Raw genomic sequence first — 24451 nt, 5'->3', positions numbered from 1 at the left:
TTGGCGCGCTTTAGAGACAAGCCTATATAGCCTAAAAAAGTGGCGAGATCCTCGGTTTCCATCCCCCCCCCCTCTCTGAAAGAACAAGCCAGACAAGGGCGCCTGCGACCAAACGATGGGCATCTTTCACCTGCCCGACCCTTTCACAGCTGCTCTGAGCCCTGTAACGGCCGCAGCCGCCTCATCGGTGCTCACGCTGTCCTATGTCGGAGGCCTGTATGTGTCCACGCGCACGCGGGTCGGTCGGAGCCAGAAGGAGGGCGCGGCGCTCATCAGCAGAGACGATGCCGCCGTCGTCAAGGCGCGCATGAAGACAGCCAGCGTCGTCTCGCTGGCTTCCTTGGCTGCTGCCGGCGCGATCTTGAACAACGGCGGAGCTTTCAATGGCCAGGTAAGTGCCCGATCTTCTTCTTTTCAGCAAGGCCAGCTGGCCCTACTTGCTCGCTGACTTGTCGCTGGTATAGCATCCCCTCATCGCAACCTTCTCTACGCTGCGCGCTCTCGGCATGCCGTTGCCCGCCCCGTCGATTCTCCACTCCAATACCCTTCCCTTCACCCCGTCGGTGACGCTCTTCAGTCTGCACCACGTCCTTCCCGCTGTGCTCTCCCCACTGCTCCTCACCTCGACGCTCTTTCTTGGGCCCCTCTACGTCTGCTTTCTTGACCGAGAGCTGCCCGGCCAGCGCATGTTCAACTACTCGACCATGGTCAGAGCGCGTTGGGACAACGTCTGGGGGCTTCGAAACTACGTCGTGGGACCGCTGACAGAGGAGGTCGTCTTTCGGGCCTGCATTCTGAGCCTTCACTACTTTGCAGGCATCAAGAACAAGGCCTTGCTCGTCTTTGCGACACCCATTTACTTTGGCGTTGGTGAGTGATCCCGTCCTTTGCATGGCTTGGAAGATCCTATCGAAAGCTCCGGTTGCTGCATGGATTCTGACGCTCTCAACAGCGCACCTACACCACGCCTACGAGGCATATGTCGAGTCGGGGAGGACAAAGGAAGGCCTTAAGAGGGGCCTTCTTCGAGCCGCCGTGCAATTTGCCTACACGAGCGTCTTTGGCTGGTACGCCAACTTCCTCTTCCTGCGGTCTGGTGAGCAGAGTTGAATGCATCAGCAATGATTCCGAGAGGAGAGACTGATGGAAACTCGACATCTCCTGCTTCGATGGACAAGGCACAATCGTGGCGCCCCTGGTGGCCCATATCTTTTGCAACATTGCCGGCTTGCCTGCTCCGGCTCAAGCTGCCGAGCGCTTTGAAAGGAGAAAGTGGGGTGAGTAAATTAGAGGGTAGGGGGCGCGGCTTTGGAAGTCCTCATCTATTTCGAAAGCCGATCTGCTCACACCGTGCGAATCAACTCCAGCCATCTACGCGACACACGCTCTGGGCATAGTCGCATTTGGCTACAATCTCTTCAAGTGGACAGTCCCTGGCCTCTATGGCGGATCACTGTTCTGGTCCTAGCCAGTCAGCCAGCCAGCCAGCCAGCCAGCCAGCCGTCAGGAGAGAAAAAGACGAGACACCATGATGGTGGCTTGGCTGAGAGTGGAAAAACTGATCTCCACTTTGGTCGTCCCTGACTTCTAATTGTGACCGAGCTAGAAGGAAGCGCAAGCAGGGCGCGCGCGGCCCCACTGGCCGGCCTCGGGTTCCGATTTATCTATGTAGCTGGGTTATACTCTCCCCGCATCTGATGGGTCGGCAAGCTTCTGCCTGGTCAATGTAATAATGTCAGAGGTATTTGTGTGAAATACCTTCCTTCTCCTCTCTCTCTCATCCTTTTCCTGCCTTCCTCCCAACCCACGCCATGGCTTCAGCCCTATTTCCGCTCATCGGCGTCGTCTTCTTGGGCCTGGCCATCCTGCTCCAGGTGAACGTCGTGCCCGTTGTCCGGCACACGCTGGGCGTGGGCCAAGCGGTGCGGCCCGTCAACAATGGACAATGCCAAAAGATCCCGGGTGCGCATCTTTGCTGTTACTTACCAAAATGGAAGGAAAAGAAAGTAAAGTGGGCTGACTAGATCTCTATTACAGAGCTCCAGGGCTGCGAAGATGCGTGGTTCCACGAACCATCTGGACTGCTGTACCTGGCCTGTTCGAACCCCAAGAACCGCCTGTCCTGGTTCTCCAACATGGACATTTTCGACGCTTCGAACCGAGCTCTGGATGACTACGTGGCCATCTTGGACACAAAAGCCAGCGGTCCAGCCTCGTCGCGCATCACAAAGGTAGCCCTGCGCAACTTTGCCGGTGTCGAAGGCGACGGCACCATCAATGTCCATGGAGTCGGCGTTCACCTCGACTCCCCAGCGACCGTAGCCGAGGGCGAACAGCCAAAGCTGCGCGTCTTCCTTGTCAACCACCGCCCGCCCCTCGTCGAGAACTACGTCGGCGCCAATTCGACTGTGGAGCTCTTTGAGACGACGCTGGGAAGCGACTCGATGGACCATATCCGCACCTACCACTCCGATGTCATCATGACGCCCAACGATGTCTCGCCTACCGGTCCGGACTCATTCATCTTCTCAAACGATCACAGCGTCAAGGCTGGCCTGAAGAAGAACCTCGACTTCTTCTCCGCGCGCTCCTCGATTGGATTTTGCGATGGGCAAAAGGGCTGCAAGCTTGCCATGGACCCCTTGCCCTACCCCAATGGCCTCGCCGGGGGTACGCAATTTCCCAATGCGAACCCCAACGTCTTCTATTCCGTCTCGACGGCAGACCGCAAAGTCAGGGTTCTCGAGCTGCAAGCAGATGGATCCTTGATTATAGTGAGTGCTGCTTCCCTTCATGGAGAGATGTCAGAAGCTGATTGAGTTTTCTTCTCCAGCTTGACGAGATCCAGACAGATTACCCGATGGACAATCCCAGCGTCGACGTCGACGGCAACCTCTGGGTCGCTGGCTTCCCCAAGATGCTCCACATGGCCGGCACGTCGTTCAAGGACCCGTCCGTTGGCTCGCCCTCTGCCGTGCTCAAAGTGTCAAAGAACACGGCCCGGGACGCCTTCTTTGGCCAAAAGTACGTCGTCGAGCGTGCGTTCGAAGACGGCGGAGAGATCGTCTCGAGCCCGACGTTTGCGCACTACGACACCAAGCGGAAGCTCCTCTTCATGGGCGGCATCATGACGCCCTACATCGCCATTTGCCAGTTGCCTTGACCGCCTTTGCCTGTTGGCGTCCCGGTTCCCTTATATTCTCGCACTCGAAAAAGAACGTCTACATGCATGTAAGGAATCGCAATCGAAAAGAAAGTATCAGCAAGTCCTTTTTCATATTCAAAGAAAGAGAGAGAAGTAGAAAAAGGGAGCAAAGGGGAAGGCGGAGAGGGAGGAAAGGGGTGTGCTGTAGGATGTGTGCTATGATGGGAAGGCGGGAAGCTATACTGGGGGAATTATCCTATTGAGACGAAGAAGCATGAGAATGCGAGATTTACGATGCTCTGCAACGCGAAATGGTCGATGACGGTTTGTATGCGGTTCCGTGAGCCCATTCTACATTTTTCATTTGTGCGGGTTGCCCGTGTGGTTGGTCCGCCCGCGCGGCATGGAGCTTGTGATTCAGGTATTGGATGCCTTAGAGCAAAAGAGCGGCGGCGCCAAACATAACGCCACCGATGGCAACCGAGACATGGGCGATGACGCGGACAGCGTCGCTGCTACCGCTGCTCGACGACGACGACGAGGACGTCGAGGGCACCGCGGATTCGAGACCGCCAGGAGAGCTGACGCCACCGCTTCCCGACACATTGCGGTTGGTCTCGACGTACGAGTCTCCAAGTTGACGCCCTTGGCAAGTGATGATGGGCTCCACGGTCTGCTTGGGCTGCTGCTGCAGGGCCGCGGGCAGAACCACCTCGGTGGCCAGCTCGACCGACTGCTTGTACAGGTCGTGGGCCAGGACAATGTAGCCGGTGTCGAGCTGCGAGGCATTCTTGAGAATCTGCTCAAAGTTGTACGTCACCTCGGCGGCCGAGACCTTGCCAGCTCCAATCTGCCAGTCGTTGGTGTCGTAGTTTTGGTCAGCACTGGTGGAGGTCCAGATGATGGGCGTCAGGTTGAGCTTCTTGCAAATGGCGCGAACACGGTCGTCAATGTCGCCGTAGGGGGGCCGCATGGTGACGGGCGTGACGCCCGTGATCTGACGGATCACCTCCTTCGTCCAGCCGAGCTCGAGTGCGATTTGTTCATTGGTCAACGTCGTCAGCGCTGGGTGTGACCACGTGTGGACGCTCAGCTGGTGGCCAGTCATGTACTCGTAGCGAAGCAGGTCGGGCCTCGACAAGGCACGGGAGCCGACGACAAAGAAAGTCGATTTGAGGTTGTTCTCCTCGAGATAGTCGAGCAGTTGAGGCGTGTAAGGGGAAGGACCGTCGTCGTAGGACAAGCCCCAGTGGTTCTTGTCGGGGCACGTCGTCACGTCGGTGTCCCTAGTGCATCCACCGCATGTCCACCAGCAGAAACCGCTTGAAGTAGCGGACTTGAGAGCAGCAGGGCTGCCTGAGCAGGTACCGTCCGTCGTTGGGGCGTTAGGCACGTCGGAAAGGTCAATCGACGCGAGGATCTGCTTGGAGAAGGCCAGGTCGGCCGGAGGAAGCTGGTCGAGCGTAGGGAAGTTGGTGATGACAAGCGAGTTGGCTGCCATTGTACAAGATGGTCAGCAAGAGAAGAACAAATTAAAGACGAGGGCGACAAAAGGGTGGGACTCACCGTCAGGAAGCCCAGGAGCGTTGGTGATCGAAGGGTTGACAGCACCTGCAGTGTACGTCTTCTTTGCCGTTGCAGTCGGCGTGTTGGTGGGTGTCCCAGACGAGATGGTGGCGACAATGGACTCGACGCTGGCGGGAAGAGAGCCCGTGAAGCTCGAAGAAGTTCCAGCGACGGCAGCAAGAGCAGCACCACCGGCCGCTGCGGCAGCACCGCCAGCGGCGGCGGCAGTTCCCTTGCTGCTCCCCTTTGAGCTGCCCGACTTGGAGCTCGACTTGGAGCTCGACTTGGAGTGCTTCCTGTCGGCTGCGCGCCTCTCGAATTCGTTAGAGGCGGAGACGATCGAAGGGATCGACGCAGCGGCGACGGCCACGGAGAGGAGAGTCGCGACTTTGACCATAGTCTTGATTAATTTTGTCTTCCTGTGAGACAACAATGCATTAGTAAACGAGACGCTTCTAGCTTGTTCACCACGCTCACAGAGGGAGGTGTTGTTAAAGAGTGGCGGGAGCGTTCTTCTGTGCGTTAATTTAGCGCTCGGAGGGAGTGGGGTGATCGAGCAGTCCAGTGTATCAAACACGTCTGGCTCAGAAAGGGGAACGGTTGAGATGGGTGTTGATGAGTAGTGGTGGTGAGGAAAGGAGGTAATACTGTCTCCTGTCCTTCACCGTATCACCTGAGTGGGCAATCGCTCGAGCGGGAAAGGCAATACCAAAATTAATGTGCTCCCAGATTGCTTTCATTGAATGTGAACAAAGCCCGACGACTGAATAGCAACGGTGAGGGGATGAGGTGGTTGTTTGCGCGTTCTTGCTCTGGCGATGTGCACTAGTCATACGTGTCGCTGTTATAATTGAGCTGTCGAGTTGGAATTCTGGGAATTCCCGCCACTTCTTGGCACAGACTTAAAATGGGTTTCCTTGTAGTGCTATTGTTCCTGTCACCATTATTTTTAGCGCTGAGCGAGGCTCGGGAAAGCTCCAAAAAAAAAGACGTGCCAACCCTGGCGGTCTTGGCTTACATTGTGACAGAAGTGTGACGGACACCCGTGACGGACCTGCCTTGGTCGCTCCGATTGCTACACCGCTACTTGCAACCTCAAGCGAGGATGACGAGGTTTGCCAGGGCAGGAAGCAAGGAAGTCGCATGTAGGCAGCTGTCGCCTTCCAGCGGGTGCGCGTACCCAGCATAATTGCACCATCTGTGTCACCGCGAGCATATGGGAGCCGCCGTGCACGGAAAAGAGGGTGAAAAGCTCTTAAAAGTCCTATGGAACTGGCCGTGTGGGCGAAGCCTCTCCCTACGTAAACCAAAGCTGCTTTATCTGCTCTGTCGGCCTGTAACTTCCATTCGTCATCACTGCGCCCCGCGAAGCGAAAAGGAGTGGAAACTGACGGCTCACCCTGCGGGCGTAGCTACTTTACTCCTCAGCCTTTTCTTCTTTGGCCCCATCGGCATCTCTTGATCATTCTCTTGTAATTATGTAAGACCCGCACAACAATTGCTGTTCTCTAACCAGGCCGCTGATGAGCAAGGCCTTAGAAGAAAGAGGATCGACGAAGATCCCTCCAGACCTGGCAACATAGTAGTAAGGGGCGGATGTCGCGTGCCGCGTTCCCATGGCGCAACTTCGAGATAACAGGAGATATTCAGGAAAATAAAATATGGATGGCGTTTCTAAAATAGGAAATAAAGCCGTGGGGCGATAGGCGCACCGTGCCCATCCACGTTCGTCCACCGCCCCATTTGTTTGTCCTTCCCCCACTGGCTCAGCCCCGAGGAAAAGCAGTGCAAGGTTGCATAAAAGGAAGAGGAGGGGAAGCGTTGAATGCGCCACCACGATCGAACGTACGAACGCGACCATGACACCCCTCTTTGGTAGTGGTCTCCCTGCGACGTCCGCGGTAAAGGTGCTGGCCACCACTGCTGCGCCCACTTCTGGCTCCCCTCCCAGCTCGCCTGATGCGGCCCACCAGCCCGGCACCTCGCCCCCACTCAACACGACGGAGCTCGATAATGTGGACCTGGAGAAGTCCGACAAGGCCAAGTTGGATCGCCGACTGAGCGCCACAGGTGCTCTTGCCACTGCTGACGCTAGTGCCAGCACCGCTACCTCTTCTGAGCCTCTGCCTCTGCGGGTGGACCTGTCCAACATTGAGCCCGCTGGCTCGGATCCCGCACCGCGCCTGTCTCCCGAGAACGCCATGAGCATCAACGAGGCTTACGCCATGGGCTACCTCACCCCGGCCAACGAGGCGGCGGACCCGCTCCTGTTGCGCAGCCGTGTCGTCAACGAGCAGGAGCTGAGACGCAGGCCGAGCAAGGGTCACTTCAAAGACAAGAAGATCAAGAAGCACTACGAGAAGCAGAACGCCCTCATCGAGAATCTGCTCAAGCCCATCTCCAAGCATGCGAGCGAGAACGAAGACGAGGCAGAGGCAGCCAGCAAGATGGTGTGTTGACGTGAAGAGTCGTGAATCGCGACTCATACTCACAGACTATCCCTCTCCTTGCCTTGCTCAGGTCAAGATCATGATCTATGCCAACATCTATGCCAACTTTGCCCTGGCCGCACTGCAGCTCTACGCCGCCATCTCATCGCTCTCCCTCTCGCTCTTTGCCACGGCAGCCGACAGCGTCTTTGACCCTGTGAGTGCTTTTCACTGCTGTGTCCTCGTCGCCACGCTCACCTGACAACCATTGCCGCGTCGTCTAGTTTGCCAATGTGATCCTCAACTGGCTCCACCGCAAATCCGAGAATCTCGACGAACGTAAGTGGCCCATCGGCGGCTCCCGCCTCGAAAATGCCGGCAACATTGCCTACGCCAGCATAATGGGCATGGTCTCGGTCGTTCTCATCGTTGAATCGGCAAGGGATATTGGCACGCATAAAGCCAGCGACGTGGAGAAGCTCTACGTTCCTTCGTTGATTGCTGTCGGTGTCGCATTTATCACCAAGGCCGTCTTGGGCTTCTTCAACTACATTCTCAGAAGGCACTCGAGCCAGCTCGACATGCTCTGGGAAGACTGCCGAAATGACCTTTTCATCAATGGGTGAGTTGCCCGACCGAGTCCGCTCATCCTTGCTGCTTTTCTTTTTTTCTGACAACCATCATCACAGCTTCGGTATCTTCACCTCGGCGGCCGGTGCCAAGATTGTCTGGTGGCTCGATCCCGCGGGCGCCATGATCATCTCCTTTGGCATCATCTTTGCCTGGACTCGCACCGCATACGGCCAGTTCCGCGAGCTCTGCGGCGTGTCTGCCCCCGTCGAGTTCCTGCAGCTGTGCACCTACAACGCCCTGCACATCCACTTCCAGCACATTGAAATGGTCGACTCGGTCAAAGCCTATCACTCGGGTCCCAAGTACATCGTCGAGGTAGACATTGTCATGAGGCCCGACACGCCGCTCTGGCTCAGCCACAATGTCTCGCAAGACTTGCAAGACAAGCTGGAGCAGCTCCCGTCCGTAGAGCGAGCATTTGTTCATGTCGACTTCGAGGTCGACCACAGGCCAGAACATCAGGCTCAGAAGAAAGTAAAGTAAAAATGTAGCGCTACTCTCCCAGTCTCGGTTTCTTTTCGATGTCTCGAAGGAAGAATACATGATGAAGAGAAGATCCAGATGCCAATAATGATTCTTTCCTGTGTGGCAGATAGGAAATGGCAACGATAGGGAGGGGATGGTCACACAAACGCTCTTAACTCTAGCTCGGCAGACTTCCATGACAGGTCAACTTCGTCCACCTACGGTTGCTTTGAGACTCAGGCCATGTTTCTCAATTCAGTCTTCAAGGTGATCTTTAATCTACTCGAGGATCTTCTTCTCGACGACCTTGCCGCTCTCGTCGATCTTGTACACGATCGGAACGCCAGTGGCCAGCTCTGTGGAGGGAACGGTGATCAGCAATGAACACACCAATCTGGAAAAGGAGCAGATCGCACCAGTGTTGACAATCTGCTCGCCGGTCATGTTCTCGAGGTTCATGATCATGGCGCGCAAGCTGTTGCCGTGGGCAGTGACGAGAACCTTCTTGCCCTTGAGCACCTCGGGCTTGATCTCCTTCTCGTAGTACGGCAGCACACGGTCGGCCGTCAGCTTGAGCGACTCGCCTCCAGGAGGGGGCACGTCGAACGAGCGGCGCCAGATGTGGACCTTGAAGAGAGAAGGACCATCGTTTAGCACATGGACGAGAAAAGAGGTGGAGGTTTATTCCGGACAACTCACCTGCTCCTCGCCCCACTTCTTGCGGGCATCGTCCTTGTTGAGGCCAGTGAGCTCGCCGTAATCGCGCTCGTTGAGAGCCTGGTCCTTCTTGGTGGGCAGGTCCTCCTGGCCGATCTCCTTGAGCTGAATGCCAAGTGTGCTCTGAGCACGGGTAAGGTCCGAGGTGAAGGCCATGCTGTTGGGTCGACAGATTCAGCTCCTTCCTCTCAACTTATCCGCACATCGGCCACAGCGGGCGGTGCTGAAACTTACTCAAAGTCGGTCTGCACAAAGATGGGTTAGCCGCTTGTCTCCAGTACGGCATCTTCCTTCAAAGCAGCTGAAGCACTCACGTAGCCAAACTTCTTGAGCTCCTCGCCACCCTTCTTGGCTTCGGCCTCACCCTGCTTGGTGAGCTTGGGGTCCTTCCAGCCAGTGAACTGCGGTCAAAGGGCATTGTCAGTCATTGTTCCGCTTCAAAGAGCACTATGGCAGCCGAGAGGCACTCACGAGGTTAAGCTCGTTCCATTCGGACTGGCCGTGACGGGTCAAGACGAGAGTGCTGGTGGGGAAGGGGGGACAGCAGGAGTCAGAGAAAGAAAGCCACAAGTAGCAGGATATCTCTGTACCGTGTTCTCACCCAACCATTCTGTAAGCGTGACGATGGCGGTGTAGTGCAGAGAGGTGCGAAGAAAGAGAGCGTGATGGTGAAACCCAAGAAAGAAGCATACTATCATTTCGATAAACCTCCCAAGCGAATCTCGCCGAGGTCCGACCACCCAAAACTCCTACCGCGAGACACGTGGAATAAAGTTGTGCTTTGGCCATCTGTCGCTCTTGGGCTACCGGTAGGGCGCATTTTGAGTGGACCAGGACGACGATGGACCCGGAGCTGGATCTGGACGAGGCGACGCTGCTCAAGGCCTATCGCCTTGACACGCTGGAGCCGCCGGCATGGACGGACATTGACGATAATGACGGCGGTGCGGCCGGCCCGGTCAACCTCACGACAGAGGAGGCTGACCCACTCGGGCTGCGGGGCACGATCCAGACGAACCGCAACATGTCCAAGGATACGCGGGCGCAGGTTCATCTCTCGAGCAAGGCATTCGACCCCAAAGTGTTTCTCTCTACCATTCATCCCGATGCCACCTTTGCCGATCTTTCGCGGGGCCTCCAGCAGCTGCAGGACAGCATCGACCAGCGCAGCGGGGCGCTCAAGGTCCTCGTCGAGGACAACTTCGATCGCTTCGTCGCCGTCAAGGCCACTACAGATGGTGTCTATCGCGAAATGAAAGAGTCGGAGGGTGGACCTCTTCGCGATGATGCCGACTACGGTGTCAAGGAGCTCAAGGAGATTCTTGCCCAAGCCAGCGCGAAAGCCGATCAGGTCTTTACCCCTGTGCTCGAGAACAACCTCAAGGCAGCCAAGCTGAGGAGCACGCTGGGCGTGTTTGAGCGCTCAAGATTCTTCTTCAATCTCCCAGGAAGCCTAAGCGAAGCCGTCGATGCGGGCCGGTACGAGCAGGCGCTTCGAGACTACAAAAAGGGCAAACACCTCCTCGATAGCCGGCCCGGCCAGCTCCTTGCATTCAACACAGCCGCCGGCCAGGCAGGCGACCCCAGAGCGCCCGCCGGTAGCTCGAAGCAGCAGGCACAGCAGAGGCGTGTATTTGCCAAGGTCTGGGATGCCGTCGAAAGCACAATGCAGGAGATGCGCGATCGACTCTTTGAGCTGCTGTGCGAGCCGAGGAGAGGCGTGGAGGAACAGGAAAAGACAATCGAGATTCTCCTCGAGCTCGAGCCGAGGCGGGATCCTGTCTCCGTCTTTCTCGAGTCACAACACAACCACATACGGTCTCTCATGGCGAAGTCGTTCGAGACTGCCGTCGCAAAGATTGAGTCGGCCTCCTCGGTCAGCGAGCTGCTGCCAAGAGGCGAGAAGGAGCGAGCACGCGACATTCAGGCATGCGTCCGTCAGCTGTCAAGAGCAGAGCAGAGCTTCGACCGCATGATTGGAGCACCTGGGTGGAAGGCCATCCACGAGCTTGTTCGCAGCCTTTCCGAGACCATCATTCAGACCTTGCCGAGCTTTTGGCGGGTCTGTAAAAACCTCGTCGACGGGAAATTGAAGAGCAAAGTGGGTATTTGGGCTCTTCCAAAGGTCCTCGTTCTTTCTTGCTGGCTATTCTGACTCTCTTTTGGTAGGCGCAGGGGATCCAGGCGCAAGGGAGAGCGTGGGCAGCAGAAAGTGTGGAAGGATACATCAAGATGTTGGTACAGTTCTTCAAGCTGACCGAAGTCAGCATCCTCGTAAGGGAACCCCTGTCGCCTCTGCCAAGCTGGGTGCCCAGGCAGACGTGCTCAATGACGGCCGCTCATTACATGCGCCTCACGCTGTCGGAGCTGTCGGATGTCGTTAATGATCTCAAAGCCCTTGACATTGGCGCCACGCCGAGAAGCTTGTCAAGCCTCGTCACCAATGCAGGCTTCTGCTTCACAGAAGTTCTCTGCCAACTTTGGCAAGAGGACGCAAAGGTCTTCTATCGCCTTGAAGATTGGACGCTCAATCCAGACGCAGAAGCCACAACGCTGTATCTGCGCGAGCTTTCTGCTTTTCAGAGGTCCAACCAAAGATCCGCCTACCTCATCGCCGGCGGAAAAGACGGCGCTTCCAAGGATGCCGCCGCGGGCGGCAGAAGTCGTATCAACTCCGACTTCACAGCAAGAATCAAGGCCACCTACCTCGATGCCATCTACGTCTTTCTGGACGGCATTGTTCATTTGGCCTTTCATGAGTATGATCCTCTGGACCCCAACATGACGACGAGCCAAAAGGTGGTGGCCGACTCGCGCATGACCGTCGACGTTCAGGAGCTTGACACGAGAATCCTTCTCAGCGTCACCAATCTTTCTCGCCTGACTCGAAACATCGTCCCAACCCTGACCAAGCACTTCCAGGAGCTGTTCCACGTCAAAATGAGCGAGGATCTGCGCACGATAGATGAGGTTGCTCAGCAGCTGGACCAAATCCTCTTTGACGACTTTGCCAAGCGAAAGAGCGAGATGGTGTCGAGCATCTTTCGCAAGGGCATCCTCGAGAGCGGCATCGACTGGCAAACGATTCCCAAGCCTCTCGAGGTACACCCTTTCATCTACGATGCCCTCTTGGCTCTCGTTCAGGTCCATGCCCAGGTGCGCTCGGTGGCCAAGCCTCTCGTTCACCGCACGATCTCCACGCTCCTCGAGGACTTGGCCGCCGTTGTCTTGGATTCCTTCAGCCGGATATCCCGATTCGGAATGGGTGGGATGCTGCAGGCGACTCTTGAGATCGAGTTCACACACCAGACTCTGTCTCAATACGTCACGCCAAAGTCGGAAAAGCTTCTCAAACAGGTGTATGAGACGGTGAGCGAAAAGTATGTTCGCGACCCCACAAGCGAGGTAGAGGCCTCAATGCTACAACGCGAGCTCGAAGAGGTCAAGAAGACACTCGTGAGCAGCCGCAGGCACACAGCTCTCGAGTTTCTATGCTTCCGGAGGACACGAGAGAAAGGCGAAAAGGACAAGGAGGGCGCCAATAGCAGCAGCAGTGGGTCGAAGCACGAGACGCCTCGAGGCGAAGGCTCCTCTTCATCGAAGAGACGAGAGCATCGGACGAGGGAAGCACCTACAAGCAAGCCCTAGAGGTGTAGATCCGGCACGCCCAGTTTAGCATATGTACTTGTACCGCTGAACGACAACCATCTATCCATTTTCCATCGTACTTTACTGTCCGATCCCCATTGGAATGCTTGGTCGCATGGTCTCTCCGAGCACGGTCTCCCCCTTCTCCGATCACGAATAATCGGACTCTTCGTCGAGGCATCGGAATGGCTTAGCATTTTCGTGCCCGGTCCGCCCTCATTAGAGGCCGGACCGACCTGCCAGAGGGGCGCGGTCTGTTCGATCAATTGAGAGTGGTCCGGGCACCGAGACGCCTTAGTCCGTTCGATTACTCAGCGAAGGAAGAATTCGGGGTAAGAATTCGGGGTGGTACGCAGTGGTCTCGAGCGGTGCTGAGACGCCCCTCTGTAGACGCATTGCCCTCTATAGAGGCAGCGGCAAGCCGGCGATCCTGCGCAACCGGTCCCTATTCAATATTCGCACGAGAAATTGGCGAGTTGAAAGGCCGGAAGAAGAAGGACGGAAATAGGAGCGCAGCCTGCACGATTACTACACTGGATTGGCCTGCTCTTGGACTTTTGCGGTACTGACAGAAGTCTGTGACTGAACTTGTGACGTCTCAGAGCTTTTCCGCAACCTCATCACCCGAGAAGGGTCCGAATTTTCACTGCAAAACGTTTGTCCTCTGTGCGTTACCACAGCCCTATTTTTGGTCACGCGGAGAAAGGAGAAAGCGAGAGTGTCTCTCGCCCGGGGAAAAATTGAATTGGGAAGGTTCGCGATGATCTTCAGGACACTCACGCTAAAGGAAGACCGACGCGAAATCTCAAAGGGTGCTGCGCTCGCTTCGGTGTTCCTTGCGAAAAGATCACTCCTGCATCTGCACATGGTGAATGGGGACAAGTTGCCGTCATCGGGTTATTGTGCCATGCACGTGAGCAGAGCGACATAGTCCGAAGATCAGCAAATGCTCTGACGTCTGAGACAGCTTCGAGAATGTTGACCGGACTATTCGCTCTCCGTGAGTAGCTCAACTTGGCGAGCTGTGCATGGCTCGGTCATGGTCTCGGACCAACGTCTTCCGCAACCGCTTCCGACCTGGACTGAAGCATTTCACACCCTTCCTGTCGCGTGCGAGAGGTCTTTGCACCCACTGTGTGTAATTGAAATCGCAGTGGGTCCCTCCCTTTCGCGTGGTCTTTGTTGGTTTGCCGGCGACTTAATATGACGATCCCGGGGGACAGCTGTTTTTCATTAATGTATGGGGAAACATTGGTCTTCGTGACAGATCGGGCGCCTGACAGGGCGAAGCAAAGAGCAGGGAATCGCCGGCGGTGGGCTAATTGCAGGAGTGCTAAGCAAGGTGGCTGAGGTTTGCCGGCGAGGGGAAACCTCCGGAAGTCTATTTGAAAACATCCAAAAAAAAATTAATAAGAATGAAAGAGGTGCTACACTACACGACCGGTCGAGAGGGTCTAAACACAAATTAAGGGAGCGCTTCCTTCCGAGTCTATTAGCGCCGAAATGATCTCGTCCCTGTTTTGTCCTCGTTTCGAAATTATCCTCGTTTCGGAATTGAATGTCGATCTTTCACCAACTTTGCCAACGGGTGCACCTACCTTCCCGGGATGCGTCCCTTCGCACCTCGTCCAAGCCCCTGTACATCGCCCCTAAGCGAGAAGTTCTTGATGAAGCAGGGTGTCGTTTCGAGAAGGTAGCCTGAGGGGCGATGTCTTTGCCCATCGATGCGATGATTTCGAGGGACCACCTCTCTCACCTCTTCCCCCAGGTCGCACCCCTGTTACATGACGATGTTTGAGGTCACTAGAAAGTATAAGAGAGCAGCTCAAAGACTGCTCGACCCCCAATTATCACCATTCTCATCGACCTTCACACACCCATCTCTATCTCCCACCAACCCACCCACACTCTCTCTTTCAAGATGGTTTCTGCCAAGTTCATCTTCTCGCTCGCCGCCTTCGCGGCCGCTGCCACCGCCGCTCCCGTCGACTCGCAGCCCGAGGCGCACCTGGAGAAGCGCTCCTACTCGGGCCGCGCCACCTACTACCAGGCCGGCATGGGTAACTGCGGCTGGGAGAACACCGGCGCGGACAAGATCGTCGCTCTCAACACGGCCCAGTACGGGTCTACTAGCGACCAATCGGAGCACTGCGGCAAGAAGGTCCGCATCCACCACAACGGTCAGACGCAGACGGCTACCGTCGCCGACTCGTGCCCCACCTGCAACTACGGAAGCCTCGACATGAGCAAGTCTCTCTTCGGCGCTCTCACCAACGACAACTTCGACCTCGGCGAGTTCCAGATGACCTGGGAGTTCGTGTAAACGTTCTCTGTTTGCTCTTTCTTCATGGCTTTTCGAAAAGGCTTCTTTGTCTAGCACAAAGGGCCAATTGGCCCCCCTTGCTACATCGTCACGGGTTTCAACTACCGGGTCTATAATTCTACCACATCGCTCCTCACTATCCATTCTTCTCTTAATCGTACCGCGCGATCGTCAACGCTACACAGAGTAGCCGGGGCATCGCTGCGAAGGGCTTCCATGTCATTGAACACTCTGTATTTACATCCAAGACCATTCCAAACCACAAAGCTTCTCTTTTAGAGATTCTATCATCTTGTTGCTTTGCGTAAAGATCGGAGAAGAGTGTGACCTCTGGAGGGTACAACGCGCCTTCTGATTGAACTTGGATCACTTCGGCGCCCACTTGAATTACATGAGCGACCGAGCCGGACTGGTTCGAGTCCAGCAACCGAGTCCGTGTGCTACAAATGAGAATTAGCTGTCGAGTCTTACCACTAGGCCAGCAATCAGCAAGGCATTACAGATCAAGTGGTCTACTCATTTGCGCGCAGTAAGCCTGTGACCAAGAAAGCCACATTGGCCACCGTCAAGGAAACGATCGTTGCGGACATAACAAAGAAGTGTAGCGATCTGTTCTCGACCTTATATAGACTTATTCGAGCAGGAGGTCGAGGAGTGGCAAAAGTCTGTCGTAGAGGTATACAACAGAGACAGATCTAATGAGCAAGGTGCGAGAGATTCTCAGGATGACAGAAGGATGCAAATGTTTGTGCAACGACGGGAAGTGTATATTATAGTAAGCTCCTCGTCATGTTTAGTCTGCTTAAGGCCGGGATTGAGACTAGTGATTCCACGAACCTGTCAAGATTTGTTTGAATGACGAGGTCCGAGTTGTGGCGGGAAGCCACCGAAATGAGCGCCAAGCTACGAACCTGCTGACGCACAGATGTCATGCCCCCGAAGCTTCCGGCGGGTAATTTCTGTTCCTTTGTGCAACGGTCAAGGCACGGACAGATTGCAAACAAGGTCAGCCAAGGTGCAACTCGTAAAAGCTTGACGATGTCCATGGAGATGTCGTTCTTGACGAACGACAAGGAAGACCGTATGATGATCCGAATCCCGACCTGGGCGCGTCCGGTCGGCCGGCCAAAACCGAGAGAGCAGTTCCACGGAGTCGGTGTTAGAAAAGAGTTTTTCCCGTAGAGGTACCCAGGATTAACTTAAATCAAGTCGCCTGTAGTAGTAGTAGTGTAGAAGTGTAGTAGAACTGGTTAGGTACGGTGGTAAGCATCTACGACAGTGCAGCTCTGTAAAAAAACAGAAGAAAACAACAGACGATGTGAGGCTGGCTCAAGGGGGACGTATAAAATATTCCAGGTTCCTCGTTGCGTTCAGTCGTTGCATCCCTCCTCGATTTCCCACTCTTCTCTTTGAGCTACCCTCGACTTGCCGTCGTGACCAAGGAGATCTGGTCATCGATTTACCAACAGGAATATCGACGGTGTATCGCTCTTCGAACAATCCGAGAGACGAAGCTCCACACAAGATGAGCGCAGAAGTCGGCGACAAGATTGAGGGAGGCGAGGGACCACACCTGGAGAAGAGTCGTTCTACCGATGCGGGCGCAGCAGGTGGCGCAAGCAGCGAGTCGACTGCTCACAATTCGCTCGAGAATGGCGGCAAGCTCGGCGATATCGACTATGCGAAGTGGACCAACCGGTGGACACCGTGGAACACAGCGGTGACTCCATTCGAGGATATTGTTAATGCTCAATACGAAGGAAAGGGGACAAAGGAGGAGCCGTTCCTCATTGGATGGCTCGATAATGATCCTGAGAACCCAATGAGAAAGAGCGAGCTGTCCAAATGGGGTCTTACCGTCTTCGTCAGCGTCTCTACACTCGCCGTCTCGCTGGCCTCGTCGGCCTACTCGGGCGCCGTCGCCTCGATCAAAGAGCTGTATGGTGGCTCGCAAACCGTCATTACGCTCGGAGTCTCGCTCTTCGTGCTGGGTTTCGCGTTGGGACCGCTGATCTGGGCTCCTCTCTCGGAAGTCCTGGGCCGTCGGTACCTCTTCGTCTTCTCCTACTTCATGCTCACGCTCTGGAACGCTGTCGCTGTTGCGAGCCCAAACCTGGCCTCGCTTCTCGTCTTTCGCTTCCTCGCCGGCGCATTTGGGTCTTCGCCTCTCACCAATGCAGGCGGTACAATCGCAGACTGCTTCAACGCCAAGGAACGAGGCCTCGCAATGGCCGTCTTCGCGGCAGCACCTTTCATGGGTCCGGCTCTTGGCCCCATCACCGGAGGCTTCATTGGCGACACGGGCAGAGATGGTATCCGGTGGGTCATGGCTTTCCTCGCCTTTTTCACTGTCGCCATTCTCGTGGTGGGCATTCTCATCTATTCGGAGACCTACGCGCCGGTCCTGCTCCGCCGTCGGGCCGCCAAGCTGAACAAGGCTACAGGCAACCACTACATCCCTCGCATGGACAAGGGAAAGGACACATCGATCCGCAGCCAATTTAGTGTCGCCCTGTCCCGCCCTTGGATGCTCCTGATCTACGAGCCCATCGTCTTGCTCCTTTCCCTTTACGTTGCCATCGTCTATGCGATCCTGTACAGCTTCTTCAGCGCCTTCCCCATCGTCTTCCAGCAGGTTCGTGGCTGGAATGCTGGCGTGGGCGGTCTCGCCTTCCTCGGCATTCTCATCGGCATGCTCCTCGCTCTCGCCTATGTAGCCCTCTACGAGAACAAGCGCTACGCTCGCATCGTCGATCAGCACGGCGGTGTCACGGCGCCCCCGGAGAACCGGCTGGTCGTTTCGATGATTGGCGCGCCACTTCTCGTTCTTGGCTTGGCTGGCTTTGCTGCGACCGATTTCCCGAGCATCCATTGGATCGTTCCCATCTTGCTGTCGGCTCCTTTCGGCGGAGGAATGGTGCTAATCTTCTTGTCGCTGCAAAACGTGAGTCACAGGACTGCTAAAGGAATGATGATGAGAAGAGACCATCGCTGACGACGGACATGCCTTCTCTCTTTCTTGATGCGCTGCAGTACTTGATTGATTCCTACGTGAGTTCTTTCTATCTTCGGATGCATGGATACAGACGCTGAACCTGCGTCCTTCCGTCCGTCAAAACAGCTTCTCTACGCTGCCTCTGTCCTCGCAGCTAACAGCGTGGTGCGATCACTCCTGGGCGCCGCCTTTCCGCTCTTCACGCCTTACATGTACCACCCTGGCGGTGGAGACAGCTGCCCCGTCGAGAGCTGTGGCATCCACGTTGGACCTGCCATCGCTGGAGCACTGGCTCTTCTCTTCTTGCCCGCTCCCTTTTACTTCTACAAGAGGGGCGCAGCGATCCGCCAAAAGTGCAAGTTCAGTGCAGAGGCCAACAAGATGCTCCAGATGATGATGCGTGGATCTGCGGCCCAGCCGCAGCAACCGCAATCGGCTCCCTCGGAGAAGGAGGGTGCAAAGGGCGACGACATTGAAAAGACTGCAGGAGCGAAGCAGGAGAAGACGCCGATCTACAATGCAGCACCCAGGGATGTGCACGACGACCAAGACGGGCAAGAGCACCTCGCCGATGACGCGGACAATGACCAGGCCCAGCGACAGCGTACGCGTCAGGAAATTGAGGCTGAACATGAGCTGCACCTCCATCGGTCTGGTTCTCATGGTTCTTTTGTGTAATATAAAAACGCCCCCTGTGCATTCCTCTCACAGGGCGACCATTCACTTTGCTCTATTATTCCATCTTCATGTTAATATATCTCCCTCATGGATCTACAATCTCTCGTCGCAACGTTTTGTCGAGGGCCTCGTCCCACATGCCAATCTCCAACCGGACGGCAGCGTTCCAGATGCGCTGCAAGTTTGCCAATCTCGCCTGCGAGGGTGGGTCGGAAGATGCATAGCTCTCCATGTCCTCAATGCCCTTTCGGACAACGTCGAGGAAATCCTTTGAGGAGTAGTAGTCGATCCACTCTCCGTAGGCTTTTGTTTCTTCGTCCATGTCCTTGATCTCTGCCTTTCGACGGCTCCACTCTCTGCCGAGCCATACGCCCGCTTCACCGTATCCAAGCAGGCAGGGGCCCGTCGCCGCGAGGAGCTCTAGTGCGTCGCCCGACCGGCTCGTGTCCAGAACAAACCGTGTGTAAGCCAGCGTTGCAGCGCTCTCCCTCGTCTTGCTCTCGAGGTCGTCCCTCGTGATGCCCCAGCGCTTGCAAATTGCAACGTGCGATTCGGCCTCGGACGCCATCTCGGACGCTATCCCAGCAAAAGTCGCTATCCTCTCAAATGTGCGCCCTACGGAACTGCTCGAGGCGCCCGAGGCCCAGACGCGAGCGTAGTGGCGCAAAAACAGATAGTCTTGCCTCAAGAACCAGACGAATGACTCTCTTGGGAGCGTGCCTTCGACAAGCTTTGTGACAAAGGGGTGGCGAGTGAAGCGACGCCAGTACGGCAGCGAGTGGGCGATGAGGCGACCGCAAAGGGGGGCTCTCTGGGAGCCAACGGGCGAAGGTGCTAGGATGGGACGCAGTGTTGTTCCAGCAAGGTGGTTGAGCGGACCTGGGCCTTTGCCAAGGTCCGACAGACCACGAGCAATGGCATTCTGCACATAATGAATAGCGCGGTGCGTCGCAATCGCCACGTTGTCGCCACCGGCCAGATGTGTGGCAATGGCTGAAGAGAGCGTGCATCCTGTCCCATGCGTGCTAGTCGCCTCGATGTGAGGTTTGATGAAAATTGTGTACTTTCTCGGCTGTGTCTCGTAGAGAACATCGACAACGACATTGGTCACGTCAGGATCCCTGACACCGTCGTCCTGGGACCAGAGTCGAAGAACGTCGGCCCACGGTTGCCCGTCGGTCCTTATGACAACCACCTTTTCCTCTGCGTTTTGCTGCAACAACGTCCCGTTCATGACTTCTGCACCAAGGATATCTTGTCCTGCCTGATCCTCGTCCAGCTCCGTGATCCCAAGCTCCTTCAGCGCCGCATCGACGGTCGCTCGACTCATGACTTGGTGTCCGCCCTTGACGAGCGTCGACGCAGGGCCGAGGCTACAGAGCTGCTTAGCCGCAGCCAGCAAAGACTGAAGGGTAGCCAGTTGATTGTCTGCTTTTCCGCCCGTGAAATTGTTCTGTCCTCCTTCCTCAGCTCTTCTAGAGTGGGCGAGTAGCTCCTTTGCCTCGGGCAGGTTTGGCGTCAAAACGGTGCAGAGAGGGAGGAGCTTGTCGACGAGGTCCCTGATGGCCGTGTGGCTGAGCAACAAGGATCCCGACGTGGACACCATGACTGGGTCCAGGACGATTGGGAGCCCTAGTGGGGTATAGATAATGATCAGAGAAAAGAAGAGGTAGCATTGCAATGCAATTGAGGACAAATGCTCACCAGACGAGGCCTGCCCTTGGCTCAGCTCAGCCGCGAGGGCATTGACAATGTCTGCATCGGCCAGCATGCCGATCTTGATCGCATCAACCCGAACATCGCTGCGAACGACGCTGAGCTGCTGCCTCACAAAGTCGGCGGGGACGGCGTGTATACCCTGGACGCCCGTCGTGTTCTGAGCCGTCAGGGCCGTGAGGACGGACATGGCGTATGCACCCAGCGAGGACATCGTCTTGATGTCGGCCTGAATGCCGGCGCCACCCGACGGGTCCGACCCAGCGATGGAAAGCACCCGAGGCGGGGAGGATGAAAACAGCCCCGAAGCCATACCTCGTCTCAGTGCCTTGATGCTTGGACGACTGACTTGCCTCTAGGGTCCTCTTCGAGACATAAGTCGAGAAGAAGTGGAGCTCAAAAAATCTCGGCGCGTGCTTCTTCTTTCGACTACGACTGCTGCTGCTTGTGCATCCACTCTACAACGAAACGAGGCGAGGCAAGACGAGGCGAGACGACGACGATGCTCGATGGAGACGAGGACGAGGACAGGAGGTCGCCCTCGCCGCCAGTGGCATCCTTCGTCAAGAAGAAGAAGAACAAAGGCCGGGCTTCGGCTGGTGCAAAGATCAGAGAGCGCGCGTCGTCACCCTCCGAAGCGGTTCCTGGGCAAAGTAAGCAAGGTGCCGATGACGAGGATGATCGGAGCCAGGGCGGCGATGGCCAAGTGAATGGCATTCGCAGAACCGCAGGGATAGGTTCGCCTTCATTCAGAGCTATTGGAAGCAGAGGGCGAGGTGGCGCGTCCGCCCGGCCTTCGCTGAGTTCTTCGTCTTCGTCTTCTCGAGTAGGCCTAAGCTTTGGCGGGGGACCAGAAGGGGAAAAAGGAGGGGATGAGGGCGAAGCGTTTCAGCTCAGGAAAAGTGCGCTTGCTAGGGCATCTCAAGAAGCGAGACGAACCAGTGCAGCAGGCCCGCCAGAGTCCCTCGATCAGGCCAGTATCGGCTCCGGAGCAGGTAGCGCATACAGTCCAGCAGCCCTGGCCGACTTAAAAGCCGCTACGCCCGGGCGAAAGGGAGTGGCGATGGACACGGACGAGAGTCCAGGAGGAGATGACGCTTACACAGCAGTCTCTGATCCCATGGTCCAGGTCGACGAGTCGGGCGAGAGCCTGGCTCGGATGAAATTTGGGGCCGACTTTGCTGAAGAGGGCATCCCAAGCGAGGCTCTGGTCAACGCAGCGAAGGAGAAGCGGAGGCGAGCGGCTCAGGGTAAAAGCGATGAGAATACAAATGGACAAGAGGATTTCATTTCGCTAGGTGGGAGCTCTCGAGGCCCACATCCGGAGTCGAGGCTTCAGCGCGAGGATGACGAATGGGGTTCAGGCGAAGAAGAGTTCGCAGATTTCACGGGCGCGACGGAGAGAGTGGCACTGAGCAAAAGGGCCATCGAAGAGGAGAAGCAAAAGAGGCGTCAGGAGATGCGCGAAAGAGTGGACGAACTCGATGAGGAAGACAACAGTGAGGATGAATGGGAAAGGGCCCAGATGAGCAGAATCGACACAACGGGCGCCCGGCAAAAGAGAGAGCATCGCGAAAAATCACCTTTCAAGCCTGCTCCGATTCCACTCACGGCGCCGCTTCCCACGCTGACTTCGACTTCGGCCCGTCTTGCTGCTCAGGTCAAGGAACTCGAAACATCGGCAATGAGCCATGAGAAGGTAGCCGACGATGCTGTGAGGGGTCTGGAGCAGCTGCAGCACGAAGAAGCGGAGAACAAGGTGGACATTGAGCAAGCTGGCGACAAGGAAGCTTGGTTCAGGGAGTTCGAAGAGTTTATCCTGAGCGTAGCGGCCTTCTTGGATGACAAAGCTCCTCGACTAGAAGCACTGGAAGCGGATTGGATGGGCCTTCTGCAGGAGCGGACGAGAATGACGCAGCGAATACGGGCCCGAGACGCAGAGGACGAGCTTTCGCTGTTCTTTGGAGTGCCCAGCCGATCTCTGCTGCCCGGCAATAGTAAATTGTCCGAAGAAGAACAGAGCGACAATGCGAGCGAAATCTCAAGGCTTCCACAGGAGGAAGGCGACGCATCGAGCCCAATCCGAATCTCTCGACGCGAGAAGGCAGCTGCCAGAGGCGAGAAAGGATACGATCTGGAGGCTTCGGACTTCGCTGCCTTTGCCATTGCTCGTCAGGACTTGGAACGTCGGCTCAAACAACTCTTCGACGATGTCAAGGCAGCCGAATTTCTTGATCCCGCCGCCGAGATCACAAGGGAGTCCGATGGGCGAAAGGCGCTACACCCTGCCAGCCTGGCTGCGCGCTTCATGCATTGGCGAAAGCGTTATCCCGACGACTATGCTGGCGCATGGGGCGGCCTAGCTCTGTCTGGTGTCTGGGAGTTCTGGGCGAGGAAGCAGTGCTGCCTCTGGGACATCTTCAGGGCATTCTCGAATGGCCAGAGGGGAGCAGAGGAGGAAGCGACATTAGGCCCGAGTAGCCTAGACAGGTTTCCATGGTTCATCGAGCTGACGCACTACGCAGAGGCGAATTACGAGGGAAAGCCAGCTGGGGCTATCGGTGGCGACGAAGAGGTGGTGCAATCTATCATCAACAACGTCGTCATTCCAAGGGCCTTGAGTCTCGTCGAAGCCGGGGCCTTTGATCCCTGGGACCCACGGGACAATCGAGGAGCTCTGGAGCTCGTCGAGCAGCTCAGCTATCTCATCGAAAAGAGCTCAGCACCTTTTCAGTCACTTGTCTCGGCATTTGTCGCCCGCTTCAAGGCCCATGTCGATTGCCTGCTCCAAGTCACAGCCTCTTCGGCACCCGCTATCCCGGCGCCCGGCTTTCATCCACTGGCTCCGCCTGCGCGGGTGAGCTTCTGTCAACGGATCGCACATCTCTACGGCAACTTGACCCGCTGGAACCGGCTCGTCGGTCCGGCCGAGCGACCAGCGTTTGTGGACCTGGTCGACCAGCTCGTGGGAAGAGTCCTGTGGTCATTCGTCCTGGAGACGAAAGAGGTAGGAGGAGTGCCAATCATTATGCAAATTCTGACGTCAACGCCGCCCAACCTTCTTCGACCAGATGTGAAGACGAGACTGGAGGGCTTTGTTACCAATGCATGATGGATGATAAGATTACAAACTGTAACAGTACCACTACAAAGCAATTATTGTTTTTCTCATTCCTCGTCTTCGCTGTCCGATGCAAAGAAGTCGTCTCTGTCCTCCTCATCTTTGTCACCGTCGGCCTCGACGTCCTCGTCTTCGTCGTCTCTTTGCTTCTTTTTCTGAGGTTTCGTGGTTTCAAAATCGAGACGTTTCCTCTTCGACGACGTTGTTGAAGATGGGCCGTCCTGTTCGTGTCCCCTCTTCTCGAGCTCGACCTCTGGTTCCGTTGAAATGGTGCCAGCCTCCATCTCCTGTTCGATCTGCTTCCGGACTTCGACAGCCTTCTTTCGGGTTGCGTCGGCGGGCTCCGCTTCGCCGCCGCTGGTTTGCGGATGCGCTATGGCGACTGTAAACAGAGTGGCCAAATCAAAGTCTGTCGATGAGGTGGCAGTGCTTGGAAACAGGGCGACGTATTTGTGAGACATTGGGTAGTGCAGTACGTAGTTGAGAAGCACCCTGGCCTCTTGAAGCTCTTTCTCTCTGGTCTCATTTTCCTCTTCGCCGTCCTCCGCGAGTGACTTCTTCAGTTTCTTGATTCGTCTGACGAGCTTCTGCCTCTCAAAGAAACGGATCTTGTGGTACCTCTTTGCATTGTTGCGTTCAACGCTCTGCGTCTGCTTAGCCTCGATATCTTGTTCAATGGCAATGAGCCGTCTCTCCGCCTCTTGCCTCTTGCCGGGCTCGACATTGTCTCTGGCCAAGAGTCGCTTCGTCTGTCTCAACGCCGCCTTGAGCTGGTTCACGCCGCCTCCGCCTTGCGCCGGTGACCCTTCGGAGTCGTCCTCGCTGCGCCCCTTTCTCCCAACTCTGGGACCCCCGCGAAATCCCCGACCGCGGCCCCGGCCTCTTGCTGCGCTGAATGCTCCCCTTCCGCCTCTCTTTACGTCTCCCCGATACTGCCCATGCCCCCGTCTGTCGGTATTGGACATGTTCGCTCTTGTTTGTGCTGCTTTTTTTTTCCTGAATGTGGAGAGGCAGG

At 56.2% G+C, this 24451-nt stretch overlaps 12 protein-coding genes across 12 annotated transcripts; 7 read left to right on the top strand and 5 right to left on the bottom strand.

The window, feature by feature from the left end:
• Window positions 1-49: 49 nt before the first annotated feature.
• Window positions 50-1955, top strand: FA10DRAFT_279353 (Abi-domain-containing protein). The gene is made up of 5 exons (XM_025523534.1): window positions 50-391; window positions 465-870; window positions 953-1096; window positions 1179-1277; window positions 1368-1955. The coding sequence occupies exons 1-5, from the start codon at window positions 116-118 to the stop codon at window positions 1466-1468; spliced, it is 1026 nt and encodes a 341-aa protein (XP_025377340.1). The 5' UTR covers window positions 50-115; the 3' UTR covers window positions 1469-1955.
• On the top strand, window positions 1415-3371 carry FA10DRAFT_106219 (calcium-dependent phosphotriesterase). Its single transcript, XM_025517847.1, has 3 exons — window positions 1415-1962; window positions 2038-2774; window positions 2834-3371. Exons 1-3 carry the CDS (start codon window positions 1812-1814, stop codon window positions 3161-3163), a joined length of 1218 nt encoding a protein of 405 aa, XP_025377339.1. The 5' UTR covers window positions 1415-1811; the 3' UTR covers window positions 3164-3371.
• On the bottom strand, window positions 3110-5313 carry FA10DRAFT_266638 (glycoside hydrolase/deacetylase). The gene is made up of 3 exons (XM_025521579.1): window positions 5189-5313; window positions 4712-5130; window positions 3110-4639 (listed from the first exon to the last, which is right to left on the bottom strand). The coding sequence occupies exons 2-3, from the start codon at window positions 5106-5108 to the stop codon at window positions 3579-3581; spliced, it is 1458 nt and encodes a 485-aa protein (XP_025377338.1). The 5' UTR covers window positions 5109-5130; window positions 5189-5313; the 3' UTR covers window positions 3110-3578.
• Window positions 5314-6035: 722 nt separating this feature from the next.
• Window positions 6036-7230, bottom strand: FA10DRAFT_105725 (hypothetical protein). Its single transcript, XM_025517846.1, has one exon. The coding sequence runs from the start codon at window positions 6918-6920 to the stop codon at window positions 6174-6176; it is 747 nt and encodes a 248-aa protein (XP_025377337.1). The 5' UTR covers window positions 6921-7230; the 3' UTR covers window positions 6036-6173.
• On the top strand, window positions 6937-8256 carry FA10DRAFT_230056 (hypothetical protein; the record flags this gene model as incomplete). The annotated part of the gene is made up of 4 exons (XM_025518811.1): window positions 6937-7161; window positions 7232-7357; window positions 7425-7762; window positions 7830-8256. 4 exons carry the CDS (start codon window positions 6937-6939, stop codon window positions 8254-8256), a joined length of 1116 nt encoding a protein of 371 aa, XP_025377336.1.
• Window positions 8257-8263: 7 nt separating this feature from the next.
• On the bottom strand, window positions 8264-9589 carry FA10DRAFT_275034 (phosphoglycerate mutase). The gene is made up of 7 exons (XM_025523248.1): window positions 9557-9589; window positions 9427-9478; window positions 9270-9356; window positions 9190-9200; window positions 8938-9112; window positions 8655-8865; window positions 8264-8594 (listed from the first exon to the last, which is right to left on the bottom strand). Exons 1-7 carry the CDS (start codon window positions 9562-9564, stop codon window positions 8518-8520), a joined length of 621 nt encoding a protein of 206 aa, XP_025377335.1. The 5' UTR covers window positions 9565-9589; the 3' UTR covers window positions 8264-8517.
• Window positions 9590-9796: 207 nt separating this feature from the next.
• On the top strand, window positions 9797-12603 carry FA10DRAFT_230873 (hypothetical protein; the record flags this gene model as incomplete). Its single annotated transcript, XM_025518836.1, has 2 exons — window positions 9797-11086; window positions 11125-12603. 2 exons carry the CDS (start codon window positions 9797-9799, stop codon window positions 12601-12603), a joined length of 2769 nt encoding a protein of 922 aa, XP_025377334.1.
• A 1572-nt stretch (window positions 12604-14175) lies between these two features.
• Window positions 14176-15194, top strand: FA10DRAFT_266634 (hypothetical protein). The gene has a single exon (XM_025521578.1). The coding sequence runs from the start codon at window positions 14525-14527 to the stop codon at window positions 14924-14926; it is 402 nt and encodes a 133-aa protein (XP_025377333.1). The 5' UTR covers window positions 14176-14524; the 3' UTR covers window positions 14927-15194.
• Window positions 15195-16616: 1422 nt separating this feature from the next.
• On the top strand, window positions 16617-18356 carry FA10DRAFT_219025 (MFS general substrate transporter; the record flags this gene model as incomplete). Its single annotated transcript, XM_025518528.1, has 3 exons — window positions 16617-17870; window positions 17960-17977; window positions 18048-18356. Coding segments are annotated over 3 exons (1581 nt in total), but the record flags the coding sequence as incomplete, so codon positions are not given.
• A 246-nt stretch (window positions 18357-18602) lies between these two features.
• Window positions 18603-20694, bottom strand: FA10DRAFT_275031 (hypothetical protein). Its single transcript, XM_025523247.1, has 2 exons — window positions 20304-20694; window positions 18603-20231 (listed from the first exon to the last, which is right to left on the bottom strand). The coding sequence occupies exons 1-2, from the start codon at window positions 20626-20628 to the stop codon at window positions 18685-18687; spliced, it is 1872 nt and encodes a 623-aa protein (XP_025377331.1). The 5' UTR covers window positions 20629-20694; the 3' UTR covers window positions 18603-18684.
• A 54-nt stretch (window positions 20695-20748) lies between these two features.
• On the top strand, window positions 20749-23488 carry FA10DRAFT_266632 (hypothetical protein). Its single transcript, XM_025521577.1, has one exon. The coding sequence runs from the start codon at window positions 20818-20820 to the stop codon at window positions 23425-23427; it is 2610 nt and encodes an 869-aa protein (XP_025377330.1). The 5' UTR covers window positions 20749-20817; the 3' UTR covers window positions 23428-23488.
• FA10DRAFT_105703 (hypothetical protein) lies at window positions 23393-24446 on the bottom strand. Its single transcript, XM_025517845.1, has one exon. It carries the CDS (start codon window positions 24399-24401, stop codon window positions 23484-23486), a length of 918 nt encoding a protein of 305 aa, XP_025377329.1. The 5' UTR covers window positions 24402-24446; the 3' UTR covers window positions 23393-23483.
• Window positions 24447-24451: the final 5 nt, after the last annotated feature.

Source organism: Acaromyces ingoldii (genome assembly GCF_003144295.1).
Source record: "Acaromyces ingoldii strain MCA 4198 unplaced genomic scaffold FA10scaffold_3, whole genome shotgun sequence".
In the NCBI taxonomy this organism is placed as follows: Eukaryota; Fungi; Basidiomycota; class Exobasidiomycetes; order Exobasidiales; family Cryptobasidiaceae; genus Acaromyces; species Acaromyces ingoldii.
The sequence above is the reverse complement of the archived record's forward strand: the minus strand, read 5'-3'. Positions and strand labels throughout refer to the sequence as shown.